Source organism: Larimichthys crocea, chromosome XXIII (genome assembly GCF_000972845.2).
Source record: "Larimichthys crocea isolate SSNF chromosome XXIII, L_crocea_2.0, whole genome shotgun sequence".
Lineage (NCBI taxonomy): Eukaryota > Metazoa > Chordata > Actinopteri > Sciaenidae > Larimichthys > Larimichthys crocea.
In genome coordinates this window covers 11,494,197-11,513,806 of record NC_040033.1, presented here as the reverse complement: position 1 = coordinate 11,513,806, position 19,610 = coordinate 11,494,197, and the positions used below count along the sequence as shown (strand labels likewise).

The 19,610-nt window shown below is 42.3% G+C and overlaps 1 protein-coding gene across 2 annotated transcripts in view; it reads right to left on the bottom strand.

Annotated features, from left to right (window-relative positions):
- kcnb2b (potassium voltage-gated channel subfamily B member 2b) overlaps positions 1 to 19,610 on the bottom strand; it is a 110,287-nt gene that overhangs the window by 66,966 nt on the left and 23,711 nt on the right. Inside the window, exons 1-2 of one of the 2 annotated variants that reach the window (XM_010733883.3) lie at positions 14,082 to 14,704; positions 12,246 to 12,957 (exon numbers count right to left, since the gene is read on the bottom strand). In XM_010733883.3, the coding sequence (XP_010732185.2) occupies positions 12,246 to 12,830 (585 nt within the window). In that variant the 5' untranslated portion in view covers positions 12,831 to 12,957; positions 14,082 to 14,704. Of the gene's footprint in view, positions 1 to 12,245; positions 12,958 to 14,081; positions 14,705 to 19,610 lie in introns of those variants that run through there. The other variant, XM_027274357.1, reaches the window with a different exon arrangement.

The following is a 19,610-nucleotide window of genomic DNA, read 5'->3' as shown; positions in this document are numbered from 1 at the left end:
AAATAAATAAATAAATGTTTTATGGTTAAATAAATTGACATGCCAAAGAAAATACAGATAAATATGAATCTTTTTACGATAACATCTTTGCACCTCTTCTGAAGAAAATTACTACAAATTTGAAACTGACACCATTTTTTGTTTTTTTTATTTTTAATTTGTCTTGTTTAAATATTCCTCATTCACTTATGTCTGTACTTATGCATTCATCTGTGCGCATGTACTCTTGTGTGCTAAGGACTACTTGAAAATGAAATTAATATGCCTTCTGAGACACGCAAACACAGCCAAAAGGTCACCCTGGAAGTGCGTCACTTTATAAATTTCTACTTCAGCCCCAGCTGAATTTAACAAAGATTAAAGGCCAGTTTCATCAGCTGTGACATGTGAAGAAAGGGAATAAATACATATTGAAGTAATAACAGAGGAGATGAATCATGCATCCAAGGGTGGATGAATCACAGCCTTAGCCGATTTAATGCTTCACATTATAATCCGCATTAGCCTTTACCCATTCACAATGCAGCTATATGTTTAAATGAGACCTGCTAATCTCTCCGCATATTCACCGAGACTAACAAGTGAAGAGAAAATCTAGATTTCCAGGTCTTTTGATTCTCCGCATAGTTGTTGTTTTTTATTCATTGTGTTGTACACTAATGTGGCAGGACTGGCTGCCTTGTTGGTATTTTTAGAAGTGATCTTTCCTTTACATCTGCCTCTAAGTGTTAAGCAGTCTTAATACTAATCTTTATGGTGTCTATCTGTGGCATAAAATGACTTTTATGCAACATTAATGCAGTTTTAAGGCGGTATTAGTGTGATCCAAATAGAGCAAAACGACTTACTGGGGTAGTGGTGGAAAGAAACCACGCAAAAAGGCAAGAATAGCAAGACTGGAAATGTGACAAAGCCCGGTGCTACTTTGCCTTGTATCAACAGTCATCCATCAATATTAGTATTGTTATTTGCTTCCAGGCACCTTATTCAATACCTTAGAACAGGAGGCCAAAAGTAGGGATTTTTAAGAGTGTTAGGTGGCCTTTAGATACTGTCACGCTACTTAAGGGGGATTTATTGTAAAACAAGTAGGCTTTGAAAATCTTTAGTTGGGCAAGTGCCAGAAAGATTGGCCAGCACCAATAAGTCCAGGTGCAAGGCAGAACTCAGAGTTCTAGTATGGCTGATTTGTATGCCAGCATTCATCGCAAAATTAAACACAAATAGTCCCATAAATATTTATTAGTTTTGTATGAAAGGGCATTTTTAAAGAAGGAAGAGATGAAACTTAAAAGGAAACAAGTGTTTTTGGAGAAAGGGTGAGTGATTGGAGAACACCAGGGTAAAATGAAGGGCAGAGAAGCAGCGAACAAGTATATTTCACACAAGAGATGTGGATAATCAAAGAAGGTTATAAAGAGAATCAAGTTAACAGTGAGTCACTGAAGGTGAATCACAAACAGGCACAAAGAAAAGAGCTGAGCTGCTGTAAAAGTAGCACAGAGTTCAGAAAAATAAATAAAGGAATCTAGACATAAATACACAATATCTACTGGAGCCGAGGGAGTGAGACAGCAAATATCAGAAACAAGCAAGCGTGTAAAATCACCAGTACAACCACAGTGTGTTTGGCCAGTGGTGGTACTTGGTTGACACTTGCACTGTACATACACAGCCCTGTGCTCTGAAATACAAAGAGACAGGTAGGCCTTTCAGCACACCGGTCAATACCTTAGAGCCATCATATCGATTGGCAAGGCTTCAACCAAATGTCAACACCCAAAAGACCAAAATCTTCCCTGATCCCACAGTGATGGAGGACAGATCCCACTTTAGGTGGCAGTACAACAACAACAAAAAAATTGTGCTGTGATATATCTGACAGCATTTCAGAAGAGGTTCAGAGTTACTTCCCTTTTTTTTAACCTTGAAGACAACTCAAACTTATTTTAAAGGTGTGACAACAGACAGGGGACCAGACCCACATCTGCACATACGTCAGAGAAAACCAGAAGGCAGTGTGACCTTTCAGGTGTGTCAGACGCTGATCCTTTGGCCCACAGCTTGGCTTCCTGACACTGACATCAGTCACATGGTGTGAGTGTTTGTCTTCGTCCCTGTGTGCCCTCGGGCATGCCGGGTCCTTCCTCCCAGTGGCAGTAAGCTGATTAGTCACACTAGGGAGCTAAAGGAATGTATCAATGCCTCTTGCCTATCCTGTCTCGACACACAGATGGACAGTTCCAATTGAGGACACATTTAGTGATGTGTTTGATTGATTTATTGATGAATGGCTCTGATGAAAACAGCACTGGGAGAATGGAATGGATAGAAAAGCTATTCATTTTTTGTCTAATATTTCACAAACTAACTGAAAAGTCATGATTAAATTTAGGAAATTATCACATATTATTATTCATTATCTGTACATCATTGCTATTGTTGAGATACTTCCTTCAATATCACCATGGCAGACCAACACCGCAATCCTAACGCCTTGTCCGTAGCTAAAATAACATTGGCACATAACTCCAAAAAATTGAGAAGTGGAGAAATTCTCCTGCCTTGGGCATAAATTGTTAAATATAGCACTTAAAGTTTTATGACTGCGTAAGAGAATATTGTATTTAGGAAACAGAAAAACTGAAAATTGAAGGTGCATTAAAGCATTTGAAGTAAGGCAGAGTTACTGTGGTCAGCACTGAGGAACTCCTGTGGCTCAGCAGAAGATGCGGGAGGCCCACGCACACACACAACAGAGAGCAGGAGATATAATAATTTCTTCTGTCACTTCCTGGGGCGCTTGGAGACAGCAAACAGCTGGCAGCACAGCCCACGGTGACGCCAACAACACGATGACATGAGAGAGAAGCGAAGTGAGAAAGAGGGGAAGACGGTGTATGAAAATGGGGGCGGTCCGACAGAGGAGCTAAAATAGGAAAATGACAGGAAAAGCTAAAGACTAGAGAAGAGGAGGAGGGGGAGGAAGAGGAGGAGGTGATGAGAGGGAAATAAAGAAATGCCCAATCACAATAACTTCTGCTTCGTCACCCAGTTTCTATGAGGCAGTGGCTAACAAGTGGCTTCAACCCTTTTCAACCTCCCACTGATCTGTGCTATCCGTCTCTTTTCTCTTACACGTCCTCGGAGGCTCCTTCATAGAGCAGAGGTTTTTAATTAATCTCCTCTGTCCTACAAAACCAAGTCTCTGTTCTGCTGCTGATGCTCTGGAGACCCTCTGATTGGCCTGTAGAGCCTGCCGGCGAGAACACCAATCTTCTTCTTTCTTTCACATAAACACAAACCCCAAACTTCCTCGCATCTTTCCTCTCCTCCCGTCTCAAACAGAGGAGAGCAGATTATCGCATTATGGTGCAATTAAAACCTGACGATATTTTGCACTCATCATATCACAGCAGTGACTGCGCCGAATATGTGTGAGCTCATTTTGAACACTCCACTGCACAATGGGATGTAATTTCGGTGTCAGTGAGAACTATTAAAGCATTGGGGAGAAATGACACCAAACAGAAAATTACCAAAAACATTTCAACTGGAAAAAAAGAAGAAAATGATCCCGATGACACAGCGTTCAATCTGAGGGCAGCTTTAAGTCAATGAGACCTGAACTGTACAGCAGACGCCTTTTTCCCTTACATTTGCATTTGGGGCTGGTTGTGGGGGCTGTGGTACCAGCTGCTCTGCCTCACACACAGCCTGTATAGAGATGAATTGCTCCCTGGGTGTCGATAAGTCACCATGGCACACCACGGTCACCATGGAAACTACGCAAACACAGCATTTCCGAGGAAACAAGTAAAATGAAGTTGATTACACGTTCTCTCTTTTTTTTTTTTTGCCTTTCAAGAGCTCCTTGGAGGGTTTTTCTTGGTCAGTGAAGACTGCCAGGACTCCGAAGGATATCCCTTTTTTCTTAATGAAGGATCTCAATATGCATTACTTAGTTTTTGCTTTTCCACCAGTCATTTTTCAAAATGTCAAGATTGTTTGTACATTTCGTCCAGAGGCAGCAGAGCACCCTCCGTGCTGCAGCTCTGCATGCACAAAGGAAGTGGAGACACCTGAGGAAGTACTTCTCTGACCGGTGGTACTGAATCATAAACATGACTGATATGGAGCCAAATGTAAAAACAGCACAATGAATACCAATGCGCTCTCATATTGCTGCTTCCAAGATGGAACGGTGAGCGTGATCACAATTCAGCTTTCACCCTGCGAGTAAATAAAGACAGAAATGCGGAGGGGAAGGGGAAGACAGAGTAGGGAGATGAAAGGGCGCGGGAGGGTCTGGATTGTGGGGTGCTGGTGATAAAAAAAGCCAATGCAAAGGGAGGCTGTGAAAGCAGCTGCTGGTGGTAAACAGGCAATGGAGACGAGGTGAAGTGATATTGAAAGAGAGATGGCATGGGAAGAGTGAGGGAGACAACAGCGGGGCACTCGCTGTGTTGTGGCACCCACAGAAAGCTGGCTCAGCAGTATTTGAAGGTGTGTGTGTGTGTGTGTGTGCATGCATATGAGCACATCCATTTGTATGTATGTGCAGAGATGTGGAAAACTAACTGTGAGCTGCGAGTACATAGTGTGTGTTTGTGTGCAAAGGGGGTTCACTGAAGCACGTAATAGAGACCCGGTGTTCATAGCATTTAGAATGATGCCCCTTCCACCCTCCCTGTCCTCTCTCCATCTCCCCCTATTTCTGATGACTTCGGGAACGAGGCAAACAGGGCAAAAAAAAAAAACTCACAACAAGCAAAGGTGCAGGCAGTGAGCAGGAGGACAAGAAGGAGATGAGGATGGCAAGAGAAGGAAGGAACACATTAGCCTCTTATCCAGAGTGTCACTCAGGCTGGCAGTGCCAGCCAGCGCTGCTGCTCGCTGCTGGTCTACAGCCACTCCCAACCTTCAGTGGGATTTATGTCTCGCTCTGACGGCGCTCAACTCTGTGGCTTTTTGCCAACTACATCCCCTGGACTTTTTGCAGGCTGGACAGGCATCATAGAGAGTGTGTAACAAGAAATGACAGGCTATGGAAAATCAATAATGCTTACTTAAATGGGCTATAATCAATATTATTCTATTTACAATGGACCGCACAACTACTTGCAAGTGAGAACCCTCTCTGCAAGATGGTTTATGTTTATAATGATGAGCCCACAGAGAAATAAGTACTGGCTCTGCGGCTTTTGTTAGCTCTCTTTAGTTTCTTTTTACTCATTTTGCTTGTCTGGACCTCAACTTGACTTTTGGTTCATTTTAATTGTTCTAGCCTGCAGCAAACAGCTGTTTTTATTGGGGGGAAAAGGTTTTATTTTAAGGTACCTGTCCAACCCTAAAGTAGGCGACTAGCTGGTGAGCATAGTGGTATTTAGCAGCTTGAGTTGAGTCGGGGGACAGTGAAACAGAGGTAAAGAAACGAGTGAATATTGTTCTTGTATTCATCTGGTAGACACAAACACAACTCCATCTCTGCTTTATGTGCAAATCGCCAACTGTTTACTTTCATGTGGAGATGTTGTGACAGAAATTATATAGCATTCATCAAGAAAAAAATTACTTCTGGCTTCTGAAATGTGGGAATCAATGTTTTTTTTTTCTGTTTCAAAGCACAATAAATTCAATTTCTGGGTTTTGGACCCTTGGACAGACAAAACAACAATTTGAAAGTCTTACCTCTGGGAAATTAGCCACTTATACACTAAACAATTTCTTGAAAAATATTGATAAACTCATTTTGAAAACAATTCTTAGTAGCAGCCTTAGTCATAACAGATTTGTTCACTTAGGAAATGTGAGGGTGTATTCTGGGGATGACAGTAGAATTACTAATGAGACTTCAGCCATCAGGCTTCTCACACCATCTGGCCACTCATTAGCCTTGGCTTGTATTGGCCATGTTGTTTATACTAGACTTGTGTTAAAATGAGTTTTTCTTGTTATCCTAAATCCACTTTGCCACTTTGTTCTCTCTTTCTTTATTCCTTTAGTATACATTATTCGTGACTTAGGAGTTCCATTTGATGATAACTACAATCACTACATGCATGGTCAAGTACAATAAGCCTTAAGAGAGACCACTGGGCCACTGAGCTGTATCCAGACTGTAATTCCTTTGCATGCAAGTTCCCACTGGTAATCAGGAAAATGGAAGAAAGCAGCAACGGGTTATTTGTGCAAAGCAAAGCAAAACAAGAGAAGAGGATGGAGGTGTGTTTTGCAATTACAGCGCACACTGATCAATGAGCATTTCTGAAATAATTAAAAATGTAATACAGCATGATTTCGACAGATCAATTTTAAGGGTCGGAAGCATCGATAGCTTTCCCTTGCTTTGTCTTCAACAACTCGCTTTGCCCCACTTTAAATGTTCGCTTGCAACCCTGCGGGTGAAACTCACAGACACTTCAGTACGATCAATAAAGGGCTGCAGTGTCCTAACCTCTTCATTTTAAATATGACCCTGGGATACTGCTGCTGTAAAACCAAGATAATTTCTTAACACCAAGAGATAATATTTAAGTTAAAAACTGCTTTTGTGAGATAAACTGCTGATTTAATGCTTCCCTTGTGTATTATTTTCTACATACAGTTTGTGTTATTATTGCACATGCATCAGCACCTTCAGCAGAAATGCACCCACAGCATGAATCTAATATCTGAATATAATGTAATGTACAAGGCAACAGCAAGAATTGAGCAACAAGACATAATTTCATAGATTTTAGAATGATTTTAGTATTTCACAGTCTGGTAAATGTGCGACTCGATTGTTATGAAAGTTTATATTTGCTGCTTAGTAACATAACTATAAATTCAAACAGCACCAACACAACTGCGGAGAGTGGAAAGTGCTCTATCACTGCTTACACCACTCGTGCAGTTTGTTGTCCATATGAGGAAATTCATGTTTAGATTGAGTAAATAGCAGAACAAACTAGCGAGTATTCACTGTATATACAAAAAATCAGCCATTTTTCATGAAAACAAAAAAAAAGACACGCTTAAAATGCTTTCAACACAAGAAACAGCCACAGCATAGAAGGTATAAAGCTGACATCAAAGTGCAAATTGTTGCTTGGTATCAAGTTAAGAGCCTGTGGCCTATCCTTTAATAGCCATTTCTAATCTGAACCAAGTCATTAGAGGACTCATTTCAACATATGTTGCCAAAGACTTATGGAGGGAAAACAAAGTCAGCGGTGGACAGGGGGGCAGGTTAAAGTATGCTCTGGAACATCCAGATGATGAATGTTGCTGCCTCTGCCCATGCAGGGACTATAAGAACTCATGTCACCTATAATCTAGGAGGTTCACTCTTATCTGATTATGATTGCGGGGTAAAGAGGATTTAGGTGTTGGTGCCTAAATACTAGGCTGTACCGATTAGAGGCCTGGTGGAAGGCTTATGTAACTAGAAGACTTTATGGGGTGGTGGTGCTCTTCCTAAAAGACAAACGCCTCTTCCGTAATACATTCTGATAACTTCCTAAAGGCACTGGAGATCAAAATTGGATTTCAGTAGTCAAGGGCAGCATCCAGTGGGCAGGCTTTTTCACAAAAGAAAGCAGATAGTAACTAAAATCCATTTGTCCAACAAGCTGAGAACAATTCTTCCATAAAATGCCATTGGCTATCGATTTAACTCTCTGAAGTCTGACCACAATCCACGCAGAGATGAAAGGATGATATTAAAACACAAGGTAGTGGACCTGCTGCTTGAATTTGACTTGGGAATACATACTGTAGAAAACATTTGACTTGATGCTGACTAAAGGCCTCTCCCTCACTGTTCCCATCCCCATCTCCCTTCATCTTTCACTCTCCCACTATCAACACACGCTAAAGGCCAAACGCTTGCTTCAGTGCTGTAAAAGCCTGGAAGGAAACGGACGGATGGAGAGTAAGAGGCTGCCTGCAGTGATCTGAAACAGCAGACAGCTGTGGAGTTTCTGTGCGCTAACTGAATTTACTCCTGTCACGCTTAAAGCTATGCATTCACTTTGTCACTTCTGCTGTGTCACATATCCCTGAATCTATAATGAATTAACAAAATGGGGTATTGTACATTTATGGCTGCACTGCATTAAGGCAGTTCACAAAGATTGGCATTTAGGGTGTCAGATACTGTAACTTATTATGCTACATCTTCCTCACATCGTGTCATCATCACCAACAGTGTCTGTGGCGAACTGACTTTGGCTGCTCCCAAGCGTGGGAGGACCAAACAGCACAAGTCTGCGCCCATGCAGGCCCACTGCTAAGCATTCCCACTAGCTAGACTACATTATTAGATAAAGGAAAGAGTGATGGTGCACATCCACATTAGGAGCAAGCACGAGGCTAGACGTGGCTGATGTAGGGAGGAGGGAGGTGGGGGTAGAAAAGCCAACTTGAAATGTCTGGCAAGTAGAAACATTGATCTCTTTAAAATGCTCTGAATCCTCTGCCATTATTTTTCCAAGGCTGCCCAGACTGAAGAGATTCTAAAGCAAAGAAAACCGAAACAGGGGAGTGTTTTCTATCTTAGAGCGATAGATGTACAGCTTTTAATATTTCATATGGTATTGTTAATATTCTGGAAAGCTCTGCATGGACACAAATCAAAAGAAAAAAGATGCTGCTCTTGCAAACCACCCTATTAAAAGTGAGCACTGTAGGCATCCATGTAACAACTAATAGCAGTAATTTATGATACCAGGAGCACAGCCTGACTCATATGTTAATACTGAAGCTCTCACTAAATCACTAGTTGTGCAGCAAATGGTTGTCGAGGTCCTGATATGTATTACACACTTTCTGCATATCGTTGTGCTCATCAGAACACGGAAAATAAATGCATCTGAGGCATCTCATCACATTTCCCGTCACGCTGACAAAAGACACTTCCAGTGGAAAAACATAGACAGTTGACAAACTGTATTTACAGGTTACACAGTTACACCGTCTCTGCAGGAATGATGATCGGTAATGGTGATCTGTTTACACAGGGAAGCATGGAAGCGAAAGTCAGTGTAATTCAGACTCCGCAATTTGGATATGGCTTCCTCGTATGAGCTTGTGGTAAGTGTATTTGCTGCACAACAACACCCGTGACTCATTGTAAACAAAAGAGGGTCAGGGCAGCACAAATCCTTCTGGCTCAATATCAAGGATGACACGTTCTACTGGATTAATAGAAATTATAGCCTACGGTAAGGAAGCAACATCCATCTAATATTTTTTCATAAACATTATTGCCACTCTAATCTTACATAATGTAATATGGTAACACGTAACAGCCGATTACCAATACAGTGGAGATATTCAAGGTGAACAGAGATGTAGTAAGTGCTGCAAGTTGTTGACACTTAAAGTTTTTTAAGTGATCAACCAAATTCTATTTTCAGTAAAGTTTCCAGATCATATGTGTGGTGGAAGTTCAACTAAGGATATTTCAGGTGCAAGCTCCTGCATGTTTATTTATACAGCACAGGGTTTTACGAGATCCTGTGGTGACTTCTCACTTTTCCTCCTGGACGATCACCTGTGACGAGCCAAGCACCAGATAGAACCGGACACAAGATAACTCCCTGCCTCCTCCTCCTCCTCCTCCTCCTTCTCCTCCTCACGCGACGGGGCATTCAACCAAAAGTCACGCAGTAACACAGAGAAGCCACTGCATTAGCCTGTGTCTTCTTTGTTTTGACCACTGCATTCATTATTCATTGGGAAATGTTTGCAAAGATCCAGCTCAGCATCCTAAGGCCTAACTTACATGACTGCATCTCTTACATCACTCTCTCTCTCTCTCTCTCTCTGTCTCTCTCTCTCTCTCTCTCAGGGTTTTCCTCTGTCACTATATTTCCGCCACCTCTCTTCCTTTACTTGTGGCTTCCTCTAAACTCTTTTCTGCTGCTTTCTACAATTGTTTTTTTTTTGTGCAACCTCAGCTTATAGTTTCTATCTTTCATTCTGCAAGGTTTGCCCATACTTCCAAAACGTGCTGTGCTGTTATCGCTAATGAATGTAATCCTAGCTTGATTGACCCTGCTGAAAAGGTCAGTTCTCTCATGCTTAACCTTTATTTAAGGGCAGAGAGAGCCATAGGCCACAAAGCCACACATTGAGCTCTAATGTCTGATTAACCAGCGTAAGAGAAAAAGGAAGGGGTGAGAGAAAAAGAGACAGACAGAGAGGGAGGGGTAATATCAGACTCTGTCAAGACTCTGTGATTGCATTTGACCAAGGGCTCAGGTTGCTCTGTATAAAAGCACACGGCTGTGTACCACCCTAATAATGGCATTTCCTTGGTCAAGGGCTTTCAAGGGTTCTAAGGCAAGGCGCATGCCCCATAAAAGGCTTCCCTGACCTCAGGGAGCTGCCATCTGACAGTCGAGCAGCCCTGGTAGTCTATTTCCAAAAGTACTTTGAGCTCTGGATAACCTTAGTGCAATCACAGGGCTGAGCCATTAGAGTCACGTTCAAGCTCTCCTTGTAGAGCACTCAGCAGAATGTCAATGCAACTTGAATTAGGGTGGGATATCCCTTTAAGGTTTCACAGGCTTCCCCCACATGATAGTGAACAGGTCAGCAATACCGAGAAGCATGTAGAGAATGAGGGACCATACTGAGGAGGTAAATCACTTTAAATATCACGCACTGTATCAAATTATCCCACCGCTGTCACCTGAGTTTGGCTTATAGTATATATTGGCAGCCTCATGGTAATTGATTCTTATGATCTACAGCTTCCCCACTGGGGAACACAATTACTAAGCTGACGCGGGATCCTTGTCAATCACAAATCACCAGTTGAAAACAAGCCATGCAGGAATAACACAGGGAGGTAGAGAGCAACATGTACTGTATATTGTACTATAAAAGGAGCTGAATCTTATGTATTCAGCACCTTTACCATGTTTGTGCCTTTTTTAAAGCTGAATACTGCACCATAAATTTTACATGAGGAACCAGGGCTCTGAAATTGAATCTAGCATGATTTTCAAACTGTCTCAGCCAAAGGAGAACATTGTTTGCTTCAAGGGGAGAGGCCGCAACAATGCACCAAGCAACACATACAGCATATCAGGAGCCACGTTTCTCAAACGGGAGGATGATGTTGCTTTGGTCACCACACGCACACCCAGAGGACCCTGTATTTATGATCCCATGACATGGAATACAATCCCACCCAGCCCTGCTCTGCACTGCCCGATGATGAGATGAGGATACTGGAGACCAAAGGTAAATTACCAGTGATTGGATTTCATCAAGGTTGACCTACCTAATTGAGGACTGAGCCAGAGCGGGGGATGGAATGAGGAGGAGGTGGAGTTGAAAGAGATGTCATCATTTTAGCTTGCCTTGATATTGCAACACAGTCCTTTGACTTCTATAAGATGTATCATTTTTCCAAACATGTGGTGCGTGGGAAGGGAAAAGGGTTGATGACTACCTCAGTTCGCTTTCAAAAGGAATAAATGCGCTCAAGGTAAATATAGTAAACGGCACCAGAAACAACAATATTCCTCGGCACACCTGCAACAAACTTTTGACACCCTGACCTAATGTCATTTCGCTGACTCACACTCACATCCAGAAAGGAGGGCATCCAATCAGTGAGTCAGACTGACACATAATAGCACCAGAAAAGAGACCTGTACCGTTGAGAAGAGAAGTGGCGTGTCACAAGTCATTGACGGATCCGGTCTACACTGACATACTTTAACCCTGCAAAAAGCAACATGAGAAGCTGACGCACTTATCAATTAGTTTGTCAAAGCAAATGGAGTCTAAATGTAGCTCCCGCAGTGATTTCACTACTAATTTATCAGTGCCAGAACTATAAATCTACTAATCTACTTTACCATGATGTTTGCCTGCACGTCACACATCTACTTCCACTTATTATCTTGTGCTTTTTTTTTCTTCCGTCACATTCCCACAAATTGTTATCCAAAGACTGCAGCTTTCTCTATATTTAACTCATCCCTAACAACTGTTGCTACTTTCAAAGATGGAGAGCAGACAGATGGCACAAAGAAACACCTGATGAGAGTACAGTACACGCCTGTTTAGGAATCAAATTGATGAACTCATGCTTTTTTTTTTTTTTTTTTTACAGGTGGGTGTAGGCCTTTAATAAGTGTGCTTGTAATGTGTTATGAGGCAGAGTGTTCGGCTTTGAATGTGATCAGGAAATGTGAGATGGGGGCGGTGTGATCACACTTCCAGTTTCGGTTCCCTACCTTGGCAGCCACCGAGGAGCTGGGCTTCTCCAGGAGATCCCACAGCTTCTTCCTCTTGTCTGGGCAGCAGGTGTTATCAAACTCTCCCTCTCCCTCCCTCTCCCTCATTGTCTCTGCCTCCCTCCGCAGCTCCTCATTCATCTGCTCTTTTTTCTGGTGGTAACGGGCCTGGCAGCAGGACTCCAAGTAGATCTCGTCAATCCCCCAGTAGTCCAACTCCTGACCAAACGAAAGGGCACACATCTCCTCCATCATGTGTAACTTGCCTGTGCGGTAAAAGTTCAGAATGGAGGTGAAAGCCCCTGGGTGCCGGTCGAAGAAGTATTCATTTTCATTCAAGCTGTAGTCATCGCAGACTTCCATCAGGGATTCATGGGTGTTGCAATCTCGAAGCTTGCCGAGACGGGTCCTGGGTAGCCGGTCCAGAGTCCGCCATAAGACCTCGTGGTTCAGACCCCCAACGTTAAGGCGGACTCTGCGGGAGCGGGCTTTGGTACGGATGATGTCGATGGGCTCAGGGGGCAGGGAGGGAGCGGTTCGGATGTTGGTGGGCTTGAGCCCCGCTGGTCCAATCTTCTCAGCCATGGTGATGGAAGAGGAGACTTATTTGGGAAGATGTAACGATGATGGAAAAAAAAAAGGAAAATAGAAAAATAAAAAGTCTAAAAATGTTGAATTATGTTGGATCCTCTTTAGGGAAGTCCCTCCATGGCTGAGAAAACAAAAGAAACAGTTTATGAGACTTGAAACATAAGTTCATCAAGATCAGCATTAAGAATCGGACATATTACAACATTTACCATCTTTCTATGCTTTGTTTGAATCACATTTAAAAAAACAAAAAATAAACAGGCTCTTCTGAAGCAGCGCTCACCTGTCCTCACACACACACACACAATTTGTCAGTCAAAAATAGCAACAGCTGTACAGTCATCGATCCCTTTCATCACATTTCTAAGAAGGTATTCAGCAGAATCAATGATTTTATTTTAACAGTCAATATGGCTGCTTTTCTTTGCACTCCACTCCAGCACTGTTATGGCTGTAGAGAGGCAACGAACTCCTGCTGGAGCACTACTTTCTATGCAGCCCATCGGTCGAAATGGGACTCAGTGGTAGGTCAGGAAACAAATTAACAGAAGGAAGCCCTTCAAATCCATTGACGTGCTTTCACTATTCGGATGGAGGTGGCATGTGTGACAGCAATTCCTCGACTCTAATTGAACTTGTCATTTTTAAATGTCTCGCCCTGCCACGTTTTACCTTTACAATCACATTCACTGACTAATAAAACCCCTTGCTCATGAAAAACACAATGTATATTATTTCAATTTTTCACACAGGGATTAAAATGCCTCTCACACTTGGGTAAGTCCTCAAAATTGCACAAAAAGTTGTAAATATTAAAGTATTTACTGACTAATATTAAATGATTTTAATGAAGAACATCATCCTTATACAGGATTAAGATCAGGATTGAATGCAACAGTTTTTAGTCACATTTAGCACTGCCTGACTATTTGTAGCAAACCCTGGCTCCACAGCAGCCAGTTTTACTATCCAGATGGAACAATATGAGTAGATGTGTCCATGATGGGATGTAAAGAGGCATCACGTTGCTAAATCCACATGTCTTGACTTGTTCTGCAGTGCTATAAATTCAAAAAACACTGCATACCTGTTAACGTTACAACGAATTTGTTGTTCTGTAAGGTTTTCATAGTCCCAACACCTTCTATGTAAATCAGCCTAATCTGTACTGGAAAAAAACACGTTCTGTTGTTCAAAGTGGCATGCAAATTTGTAAAAAAGTGACAGAAAAACACACTCTCTCACCTTGCCGAGATAAACCACCTTTTGCATGCAAACTCCTCTTGTTCCTAAGGGAGTAGAGGATGAAAAAGGAGCCGGGATCCCCCTCCAGTCAAGCGGCTACGAGCGAAGAGAGCACTCCGCGGACGCCGCGCAGAGAACGCGCGTCCCACATTTTGTTAAAGAAAAAAAATGAGTCGAGAAGAAAAGAAGAAAGAGAGGAGGAAAAAAAAGCGTGGATGTCTTCCTTTACAAATGATCACAGGGGCACAACAAGCGCTGTTTCGCCATCCGAAAACAACACGAAGAGTCCAGCCTTCATCCAAAAGCTTGCAAGCGTGGGGGAGAAGACGGGGCTCACTGAATCACTGTACTGCAGACGTCGTGCGCGTAAAAGGCAACGGGAAGGAACGGGATAAGCGAACTGCGGAGTGTCCCGCTCTATACTACATAAGGAGGAGCAGAGGGGCGCACACACACACACACACGCACACACACACACACACGGGCTGCACCACATCCTAGAGGTGAAAACCTCAGAGCAATTTAGGTAGATTATAGTATATTATGAAACCAGCTCATAATTGTTGGCGCAGAGAGAATTTTTATTTATTTATTTATTTTTTTACATTTCTTTTTATTGTTTTAGTTATTTTGGTATATCTTCATATTAGACACAACAATAATACACACACACACACACACACACACACACACACAGGCCATAACCTTCTCATAATCTCAGTGTTCCCCTTCAAGGCTACTTTTGAAGTGTTTGCAGTGCCAAATGATATTTAGGTGCACAATTCAGCCATGGGCGACTCTTAGTGAAATGACTATGAAATGTTATGTTCATCCATTCGCTTTGCAGAATCTCCACTAAAAAAAAACCTGATAGGAAATACAATTTAATTTTGCATCTTTCAACAACATAAACACAACAAATTGCTCTCCTCTCCCACTCATCCTCACAGACACACACACACACACACACGCGCACACACACCCATTAAAGGCAAAACAGCTAAAACCTCAAAGGTAACAGCTAACCATCCATTTGAGATGTTCCATTTGACCCGCAGCAAGTAACCCGATCCACAGAAGACAAGAAGAAACCCTGACCCTTTTTTCTTGACCACTTGAGAGAGCAGGCAGCGGTAACCCCAGTCAGACACACCTCATGTCAGGTAATCAAAACCCATCTTATCTATTAGCTGTCAATATGTAATGAGCTCCACACTCCCTGAGATTAAAATAATAAATAGAGATATTAAATTATGCATCTCTTATTATCCCTCAGATTCTTACCTAGACTGCTGAGTGGTCTCCTGTCCCTACTCTCTATGTCTCAGTCTCAGTTCGTATGAATAGGGCTCAATACAACAATGATATTTCCCCATAGAGCTTATTGTCAGTTGAACATTTACCCTTAGCCAAGCATTTTTTCCAGAAATTTGATTATACACTGTATATGTGTAATTGATTTCCATGCCATGTTGCTTCCTTCCAGTGACAAGTGATCAATACCGCCGCATTGACTAAGTGGAGCCTTTGTGTGCACGTATATTGTGTCTTATCTGTGTGGTCACTGTTGTTTGAAGGTCAAAAGCTTTGGCACCGTCAGGATGTCACACACGGATCTGCAGATACAGATACCACCATCATCTTTATGCCAATCACATATGGACCCGGTGAATTATTTAAATGTGTTAAGAGCATAGGTATGTTTTTGCTATGCCGATTTGATTTGAAGGGGGAGGGGGGCGCAAGGGGGTTATAGGAGTCGTGTGAAATTATGCATCTGAGCTGCGGGAATTCACTTGAAGTTAAACAACACAATGTTTACCATGTAGATGCGGCTTGCAGACAGTTTTTCTCTTAGCACTATGATTCCCGTGGCATCATGATGAAATTAATTTCACAGTGTTCAGGGCTAAAGTTGTGAAGCATCTCCCCAATCCTTAATTGACAGACGTAAATTATTCTCTTGATGACAACAAAACAGCTGATGACACAGTCGTTAATTACTTAGGGCACAGAGAAATGATTAAGGGCAATTGACTGTGTCCCTTTCCATTAATTATTACCAAACAGCCAATAAGCCATCCTATGAGTCATGATGTGTGAGGTAGCAGTGGTACAAATTAATCAGCAGAGCAGGACTGTTCACCACAGCTTCTACTTTGTGCAGTGGAGGCTTCCACTTCTTATACTAACACCACATGCATGCACGGGTTCTCCAGGGAGTTGAAGGCAGCCGGTGCCCCTCCATGTAGGCGGAATAACTCTAGTTAGCAGCAGCTTGATATCTGTAATTACTAACTTTCCATATAGAAATGTGTTGATGCACTGCAGGTTACAAAAGACTACAAAAAGATTTTCTTCCTAGAGGGTGTTCACAGATAAGATGAGGTTATGCAGGTTTTTTTTTTTTTTTTTAAATTCCTGTGTACTATGTGGGCATGTGCGCTTGTGTGGGTTGTTGCCGTAGCAACTCAAATTGTAGCATCATGCTGAAAAAACACTTTGGGCCATGGAACCAGATAGACTTGCGAGCTAGCGTGGCTGACAATGATTGAATCAACTGTGTGGTCAATTAACCTTTGCTGTCTGTATTTATCAGAATATATTATACACCCTGACAGTGATAACGTGATGTTATAATGGAGATTGAATGCAATGCAGAAGTTTTACACAGCGTATTCTGCGAGAGTAAGCCGCAAAGAAGGACTCAGAGGTGAGGAGCTAACCTAACTCAAGAGTCATCTCCAGCTTCTCTCTTTGTGAGCATGCTCTCATCAATCTCAGGCCAAAAAAGAGTTGACTGATACACCGGCTGCCTCATCCCTGAGCCGTCACTGCCTGCTGTATTTTCCCTTTCTAATTTGTCATAAAATGTGTCCACTCCATCATCCAAACAACACCGTGCAAACACTTGCAATCCACACAGCTCCTGCTTCTGACGCTGTCAGCACATGAGAGACACACACACTATCATCTGTTCATAACACCTTCATTAGACAGAGCAATGCACATATCATTTACAGCTTCCCTGTAAGAGACTGGAATGTATTTGCTTCTAGATAAAGAATATGCTATAAATTGTATTTGGCTTTTAGAGTATGAATATATGCATGAAAAAAGGTACTCCTAAAACAGCAGATTTAAGCTAACAAGCCGTGCAGCCTTGCATGTAAAATGGGTCTGTGTGTGGCGGAAGAGACAGGGAGAGAAAGAAACGTGGATGGCTGTAATTTAGGCTGCTGTGAGCTCCTGCGGGATGGGGGAGAGCAAAAAGCCACATTCAGTTAAATTACAATAATAAGCATTCAATCTATGTGGGACACCTTTCTATTATTAGAAAGCTGCAATAGATTTGAATAGTTGTAAGGACAGAAAAAAAAAAGAAGACATAGAGTAGGTGGGCAAGGTTAAAAATGCAAGCATTAGTTCTCTCCCACTCTCACTATTTCTCTGCTGCCCGAGCAAGGCTTTTCAGAGGTGTCATTTATAATTCTGTAAAATTTAAAGTTGAGGATGTCCCACGTCGAGGCCACCAACTGTGAGTTTGAAGACTTTGCAAGTGTACAGTGCAGTATGTGCAAATGTGTGTGCGGCTGCGTCTGTACGCGCATGTGTGTGTGTCTTTTTGTCAATACGAGGGAAGAAACGCACCATAGCAGCAGCCTGTTTATTCTCTTTGGCTATTTTTAGCTGCTGGCCATGTCAAGGTCCACACAACCACCCACCCACAGTGGGCAGCAGTGGCCTTCAATATAATGGTCTTACGCAGACCCCAGTCATTAATCTATGTCATCTCTTCATTCATCCCGCAAAACACACCTGTTCACCTCTGGGGCTGCCAACGACACCTAACATGTCAAAAATACATGCCACACAATGAACATGTACACGCTTTGGTATTTTGTTGTACAAAAAGACAACACGCAGAGAGTCCCAGGGGATTACTGGTCTAAGTCCGTACCATGTTGTGTCTACTTAAACCTGGTTCTAAGTGTAGTGTATTTTCGGTGGTGATGCTGTGTCCCTCTCTATCTAAGCAACACAACACTGCTTTCTACCTTTTAAAAAATGTACCTGTTTTCTTAATGTGCCTATCCAAGGTGCTCTGGCCAAAGTGGTGCTGCTGTTAGCATGGGACAAACAAACATGATTGATTACTACTCCATCCTGTTGGTTATTTTTGCATAATACATCCAGGGCCATGGATCACTAATTGAATGGGTGTTGTTTTTATATTTTTATTGGGATCTCAGCTGCGACTGCTGGTCAATTGCTCTCGCAATCATGTCGTCCGGGTACAGCGAAAGCACGTACGCCGCCTCAGGCAGACAGAGAGGAAAAACACAGCAGCACTTGACTCCGCTTTGACTCTACACCTCAGCATCATTGTTTACCAAATACAGACATGCCACATCCCTTTGCAGCACAAGCTTGAGCGCAACCTCCAAATTTCAGGGGTTTGCGCCATACTCATCAGCATTCATCAGTGTGAATAATGCTGCCTTGCAGGGCAGACAAGATGCTCAGTGCTGCACCTTAACCCAGAGTGCTTGTGGCAGCATGATAATGTGAATATAATGCACTTTGGTCTAATTGCTCCCAAAAAACATCTAGGCTGGCAATTTGGCCTGTTTGTACTGTCAAGAGCTGTCCTATGAGAGTAAGCATTTACGTAATCAGAGCAGGTGTGGCACCTCTAGCGTGTTCCAGTGATCATTGTCAGTTGTACATTGAAGTAAAAGACAGGAGAAAGGGAGGAGAGACCACTGTATGAATAGCAATGAAGTCACTTGTGGTGTAGCTGGGATATTAGCTGGGCTTGGGGTGGGCCATTTAGTATCTTCAGTCTGCACTTGACTTGTTGAAGCTGAAAGTGCTATTTTTATGTTCTGGTTTTCCACAATACACAACCGCCCGCTTGCAATATTAAAAGGATTTTAGACTATATGTTTGTCAAACACATGCTTTTACTTTGTATTATCGCAGAAAAGTATCTGAAACAAACCAGGGTTTTTATAGAATTATGTATTGTGCATTGTTATCAGCTCTCTCCCTGATTTGCATCTTTCCCGAGAGAAAGTGACATCACCAAAAATACATCTTTATTCACTCATTCTGGCCTTCTTATCTGTGCAGGTCGTTTCTGTAAATCACTTATGCTGATGTAGCACAAAGGCCTTGTTTATGCTGCCATAAGTCAGAGAGTTGCATTGATACTGTTGTCAGTTGTGTAATTGGGTCCACAGGTAGTGTTATGGTGTTATGAGTCCCTCTGTGAAATAATATAAAAGATTAATCATTTGGACAGGAAACCAAAACTTGCCCATTCCTGGGAGGGTTGTAGTGATGGGGGAAATTCTTTCCTCCTCTCACAAATGACCACAGAAGAAAGAAGAGGCACTTCTATTTAAATTGGTGTGCAACACTGACTGTAAAAGTAGCAGAATTAATTGAACGTAATTAAGAAAAGTAAAAGTCCAAATGACAGATGAGCTTTATACCATGATGTTAATAAGAATAAGTTATTTT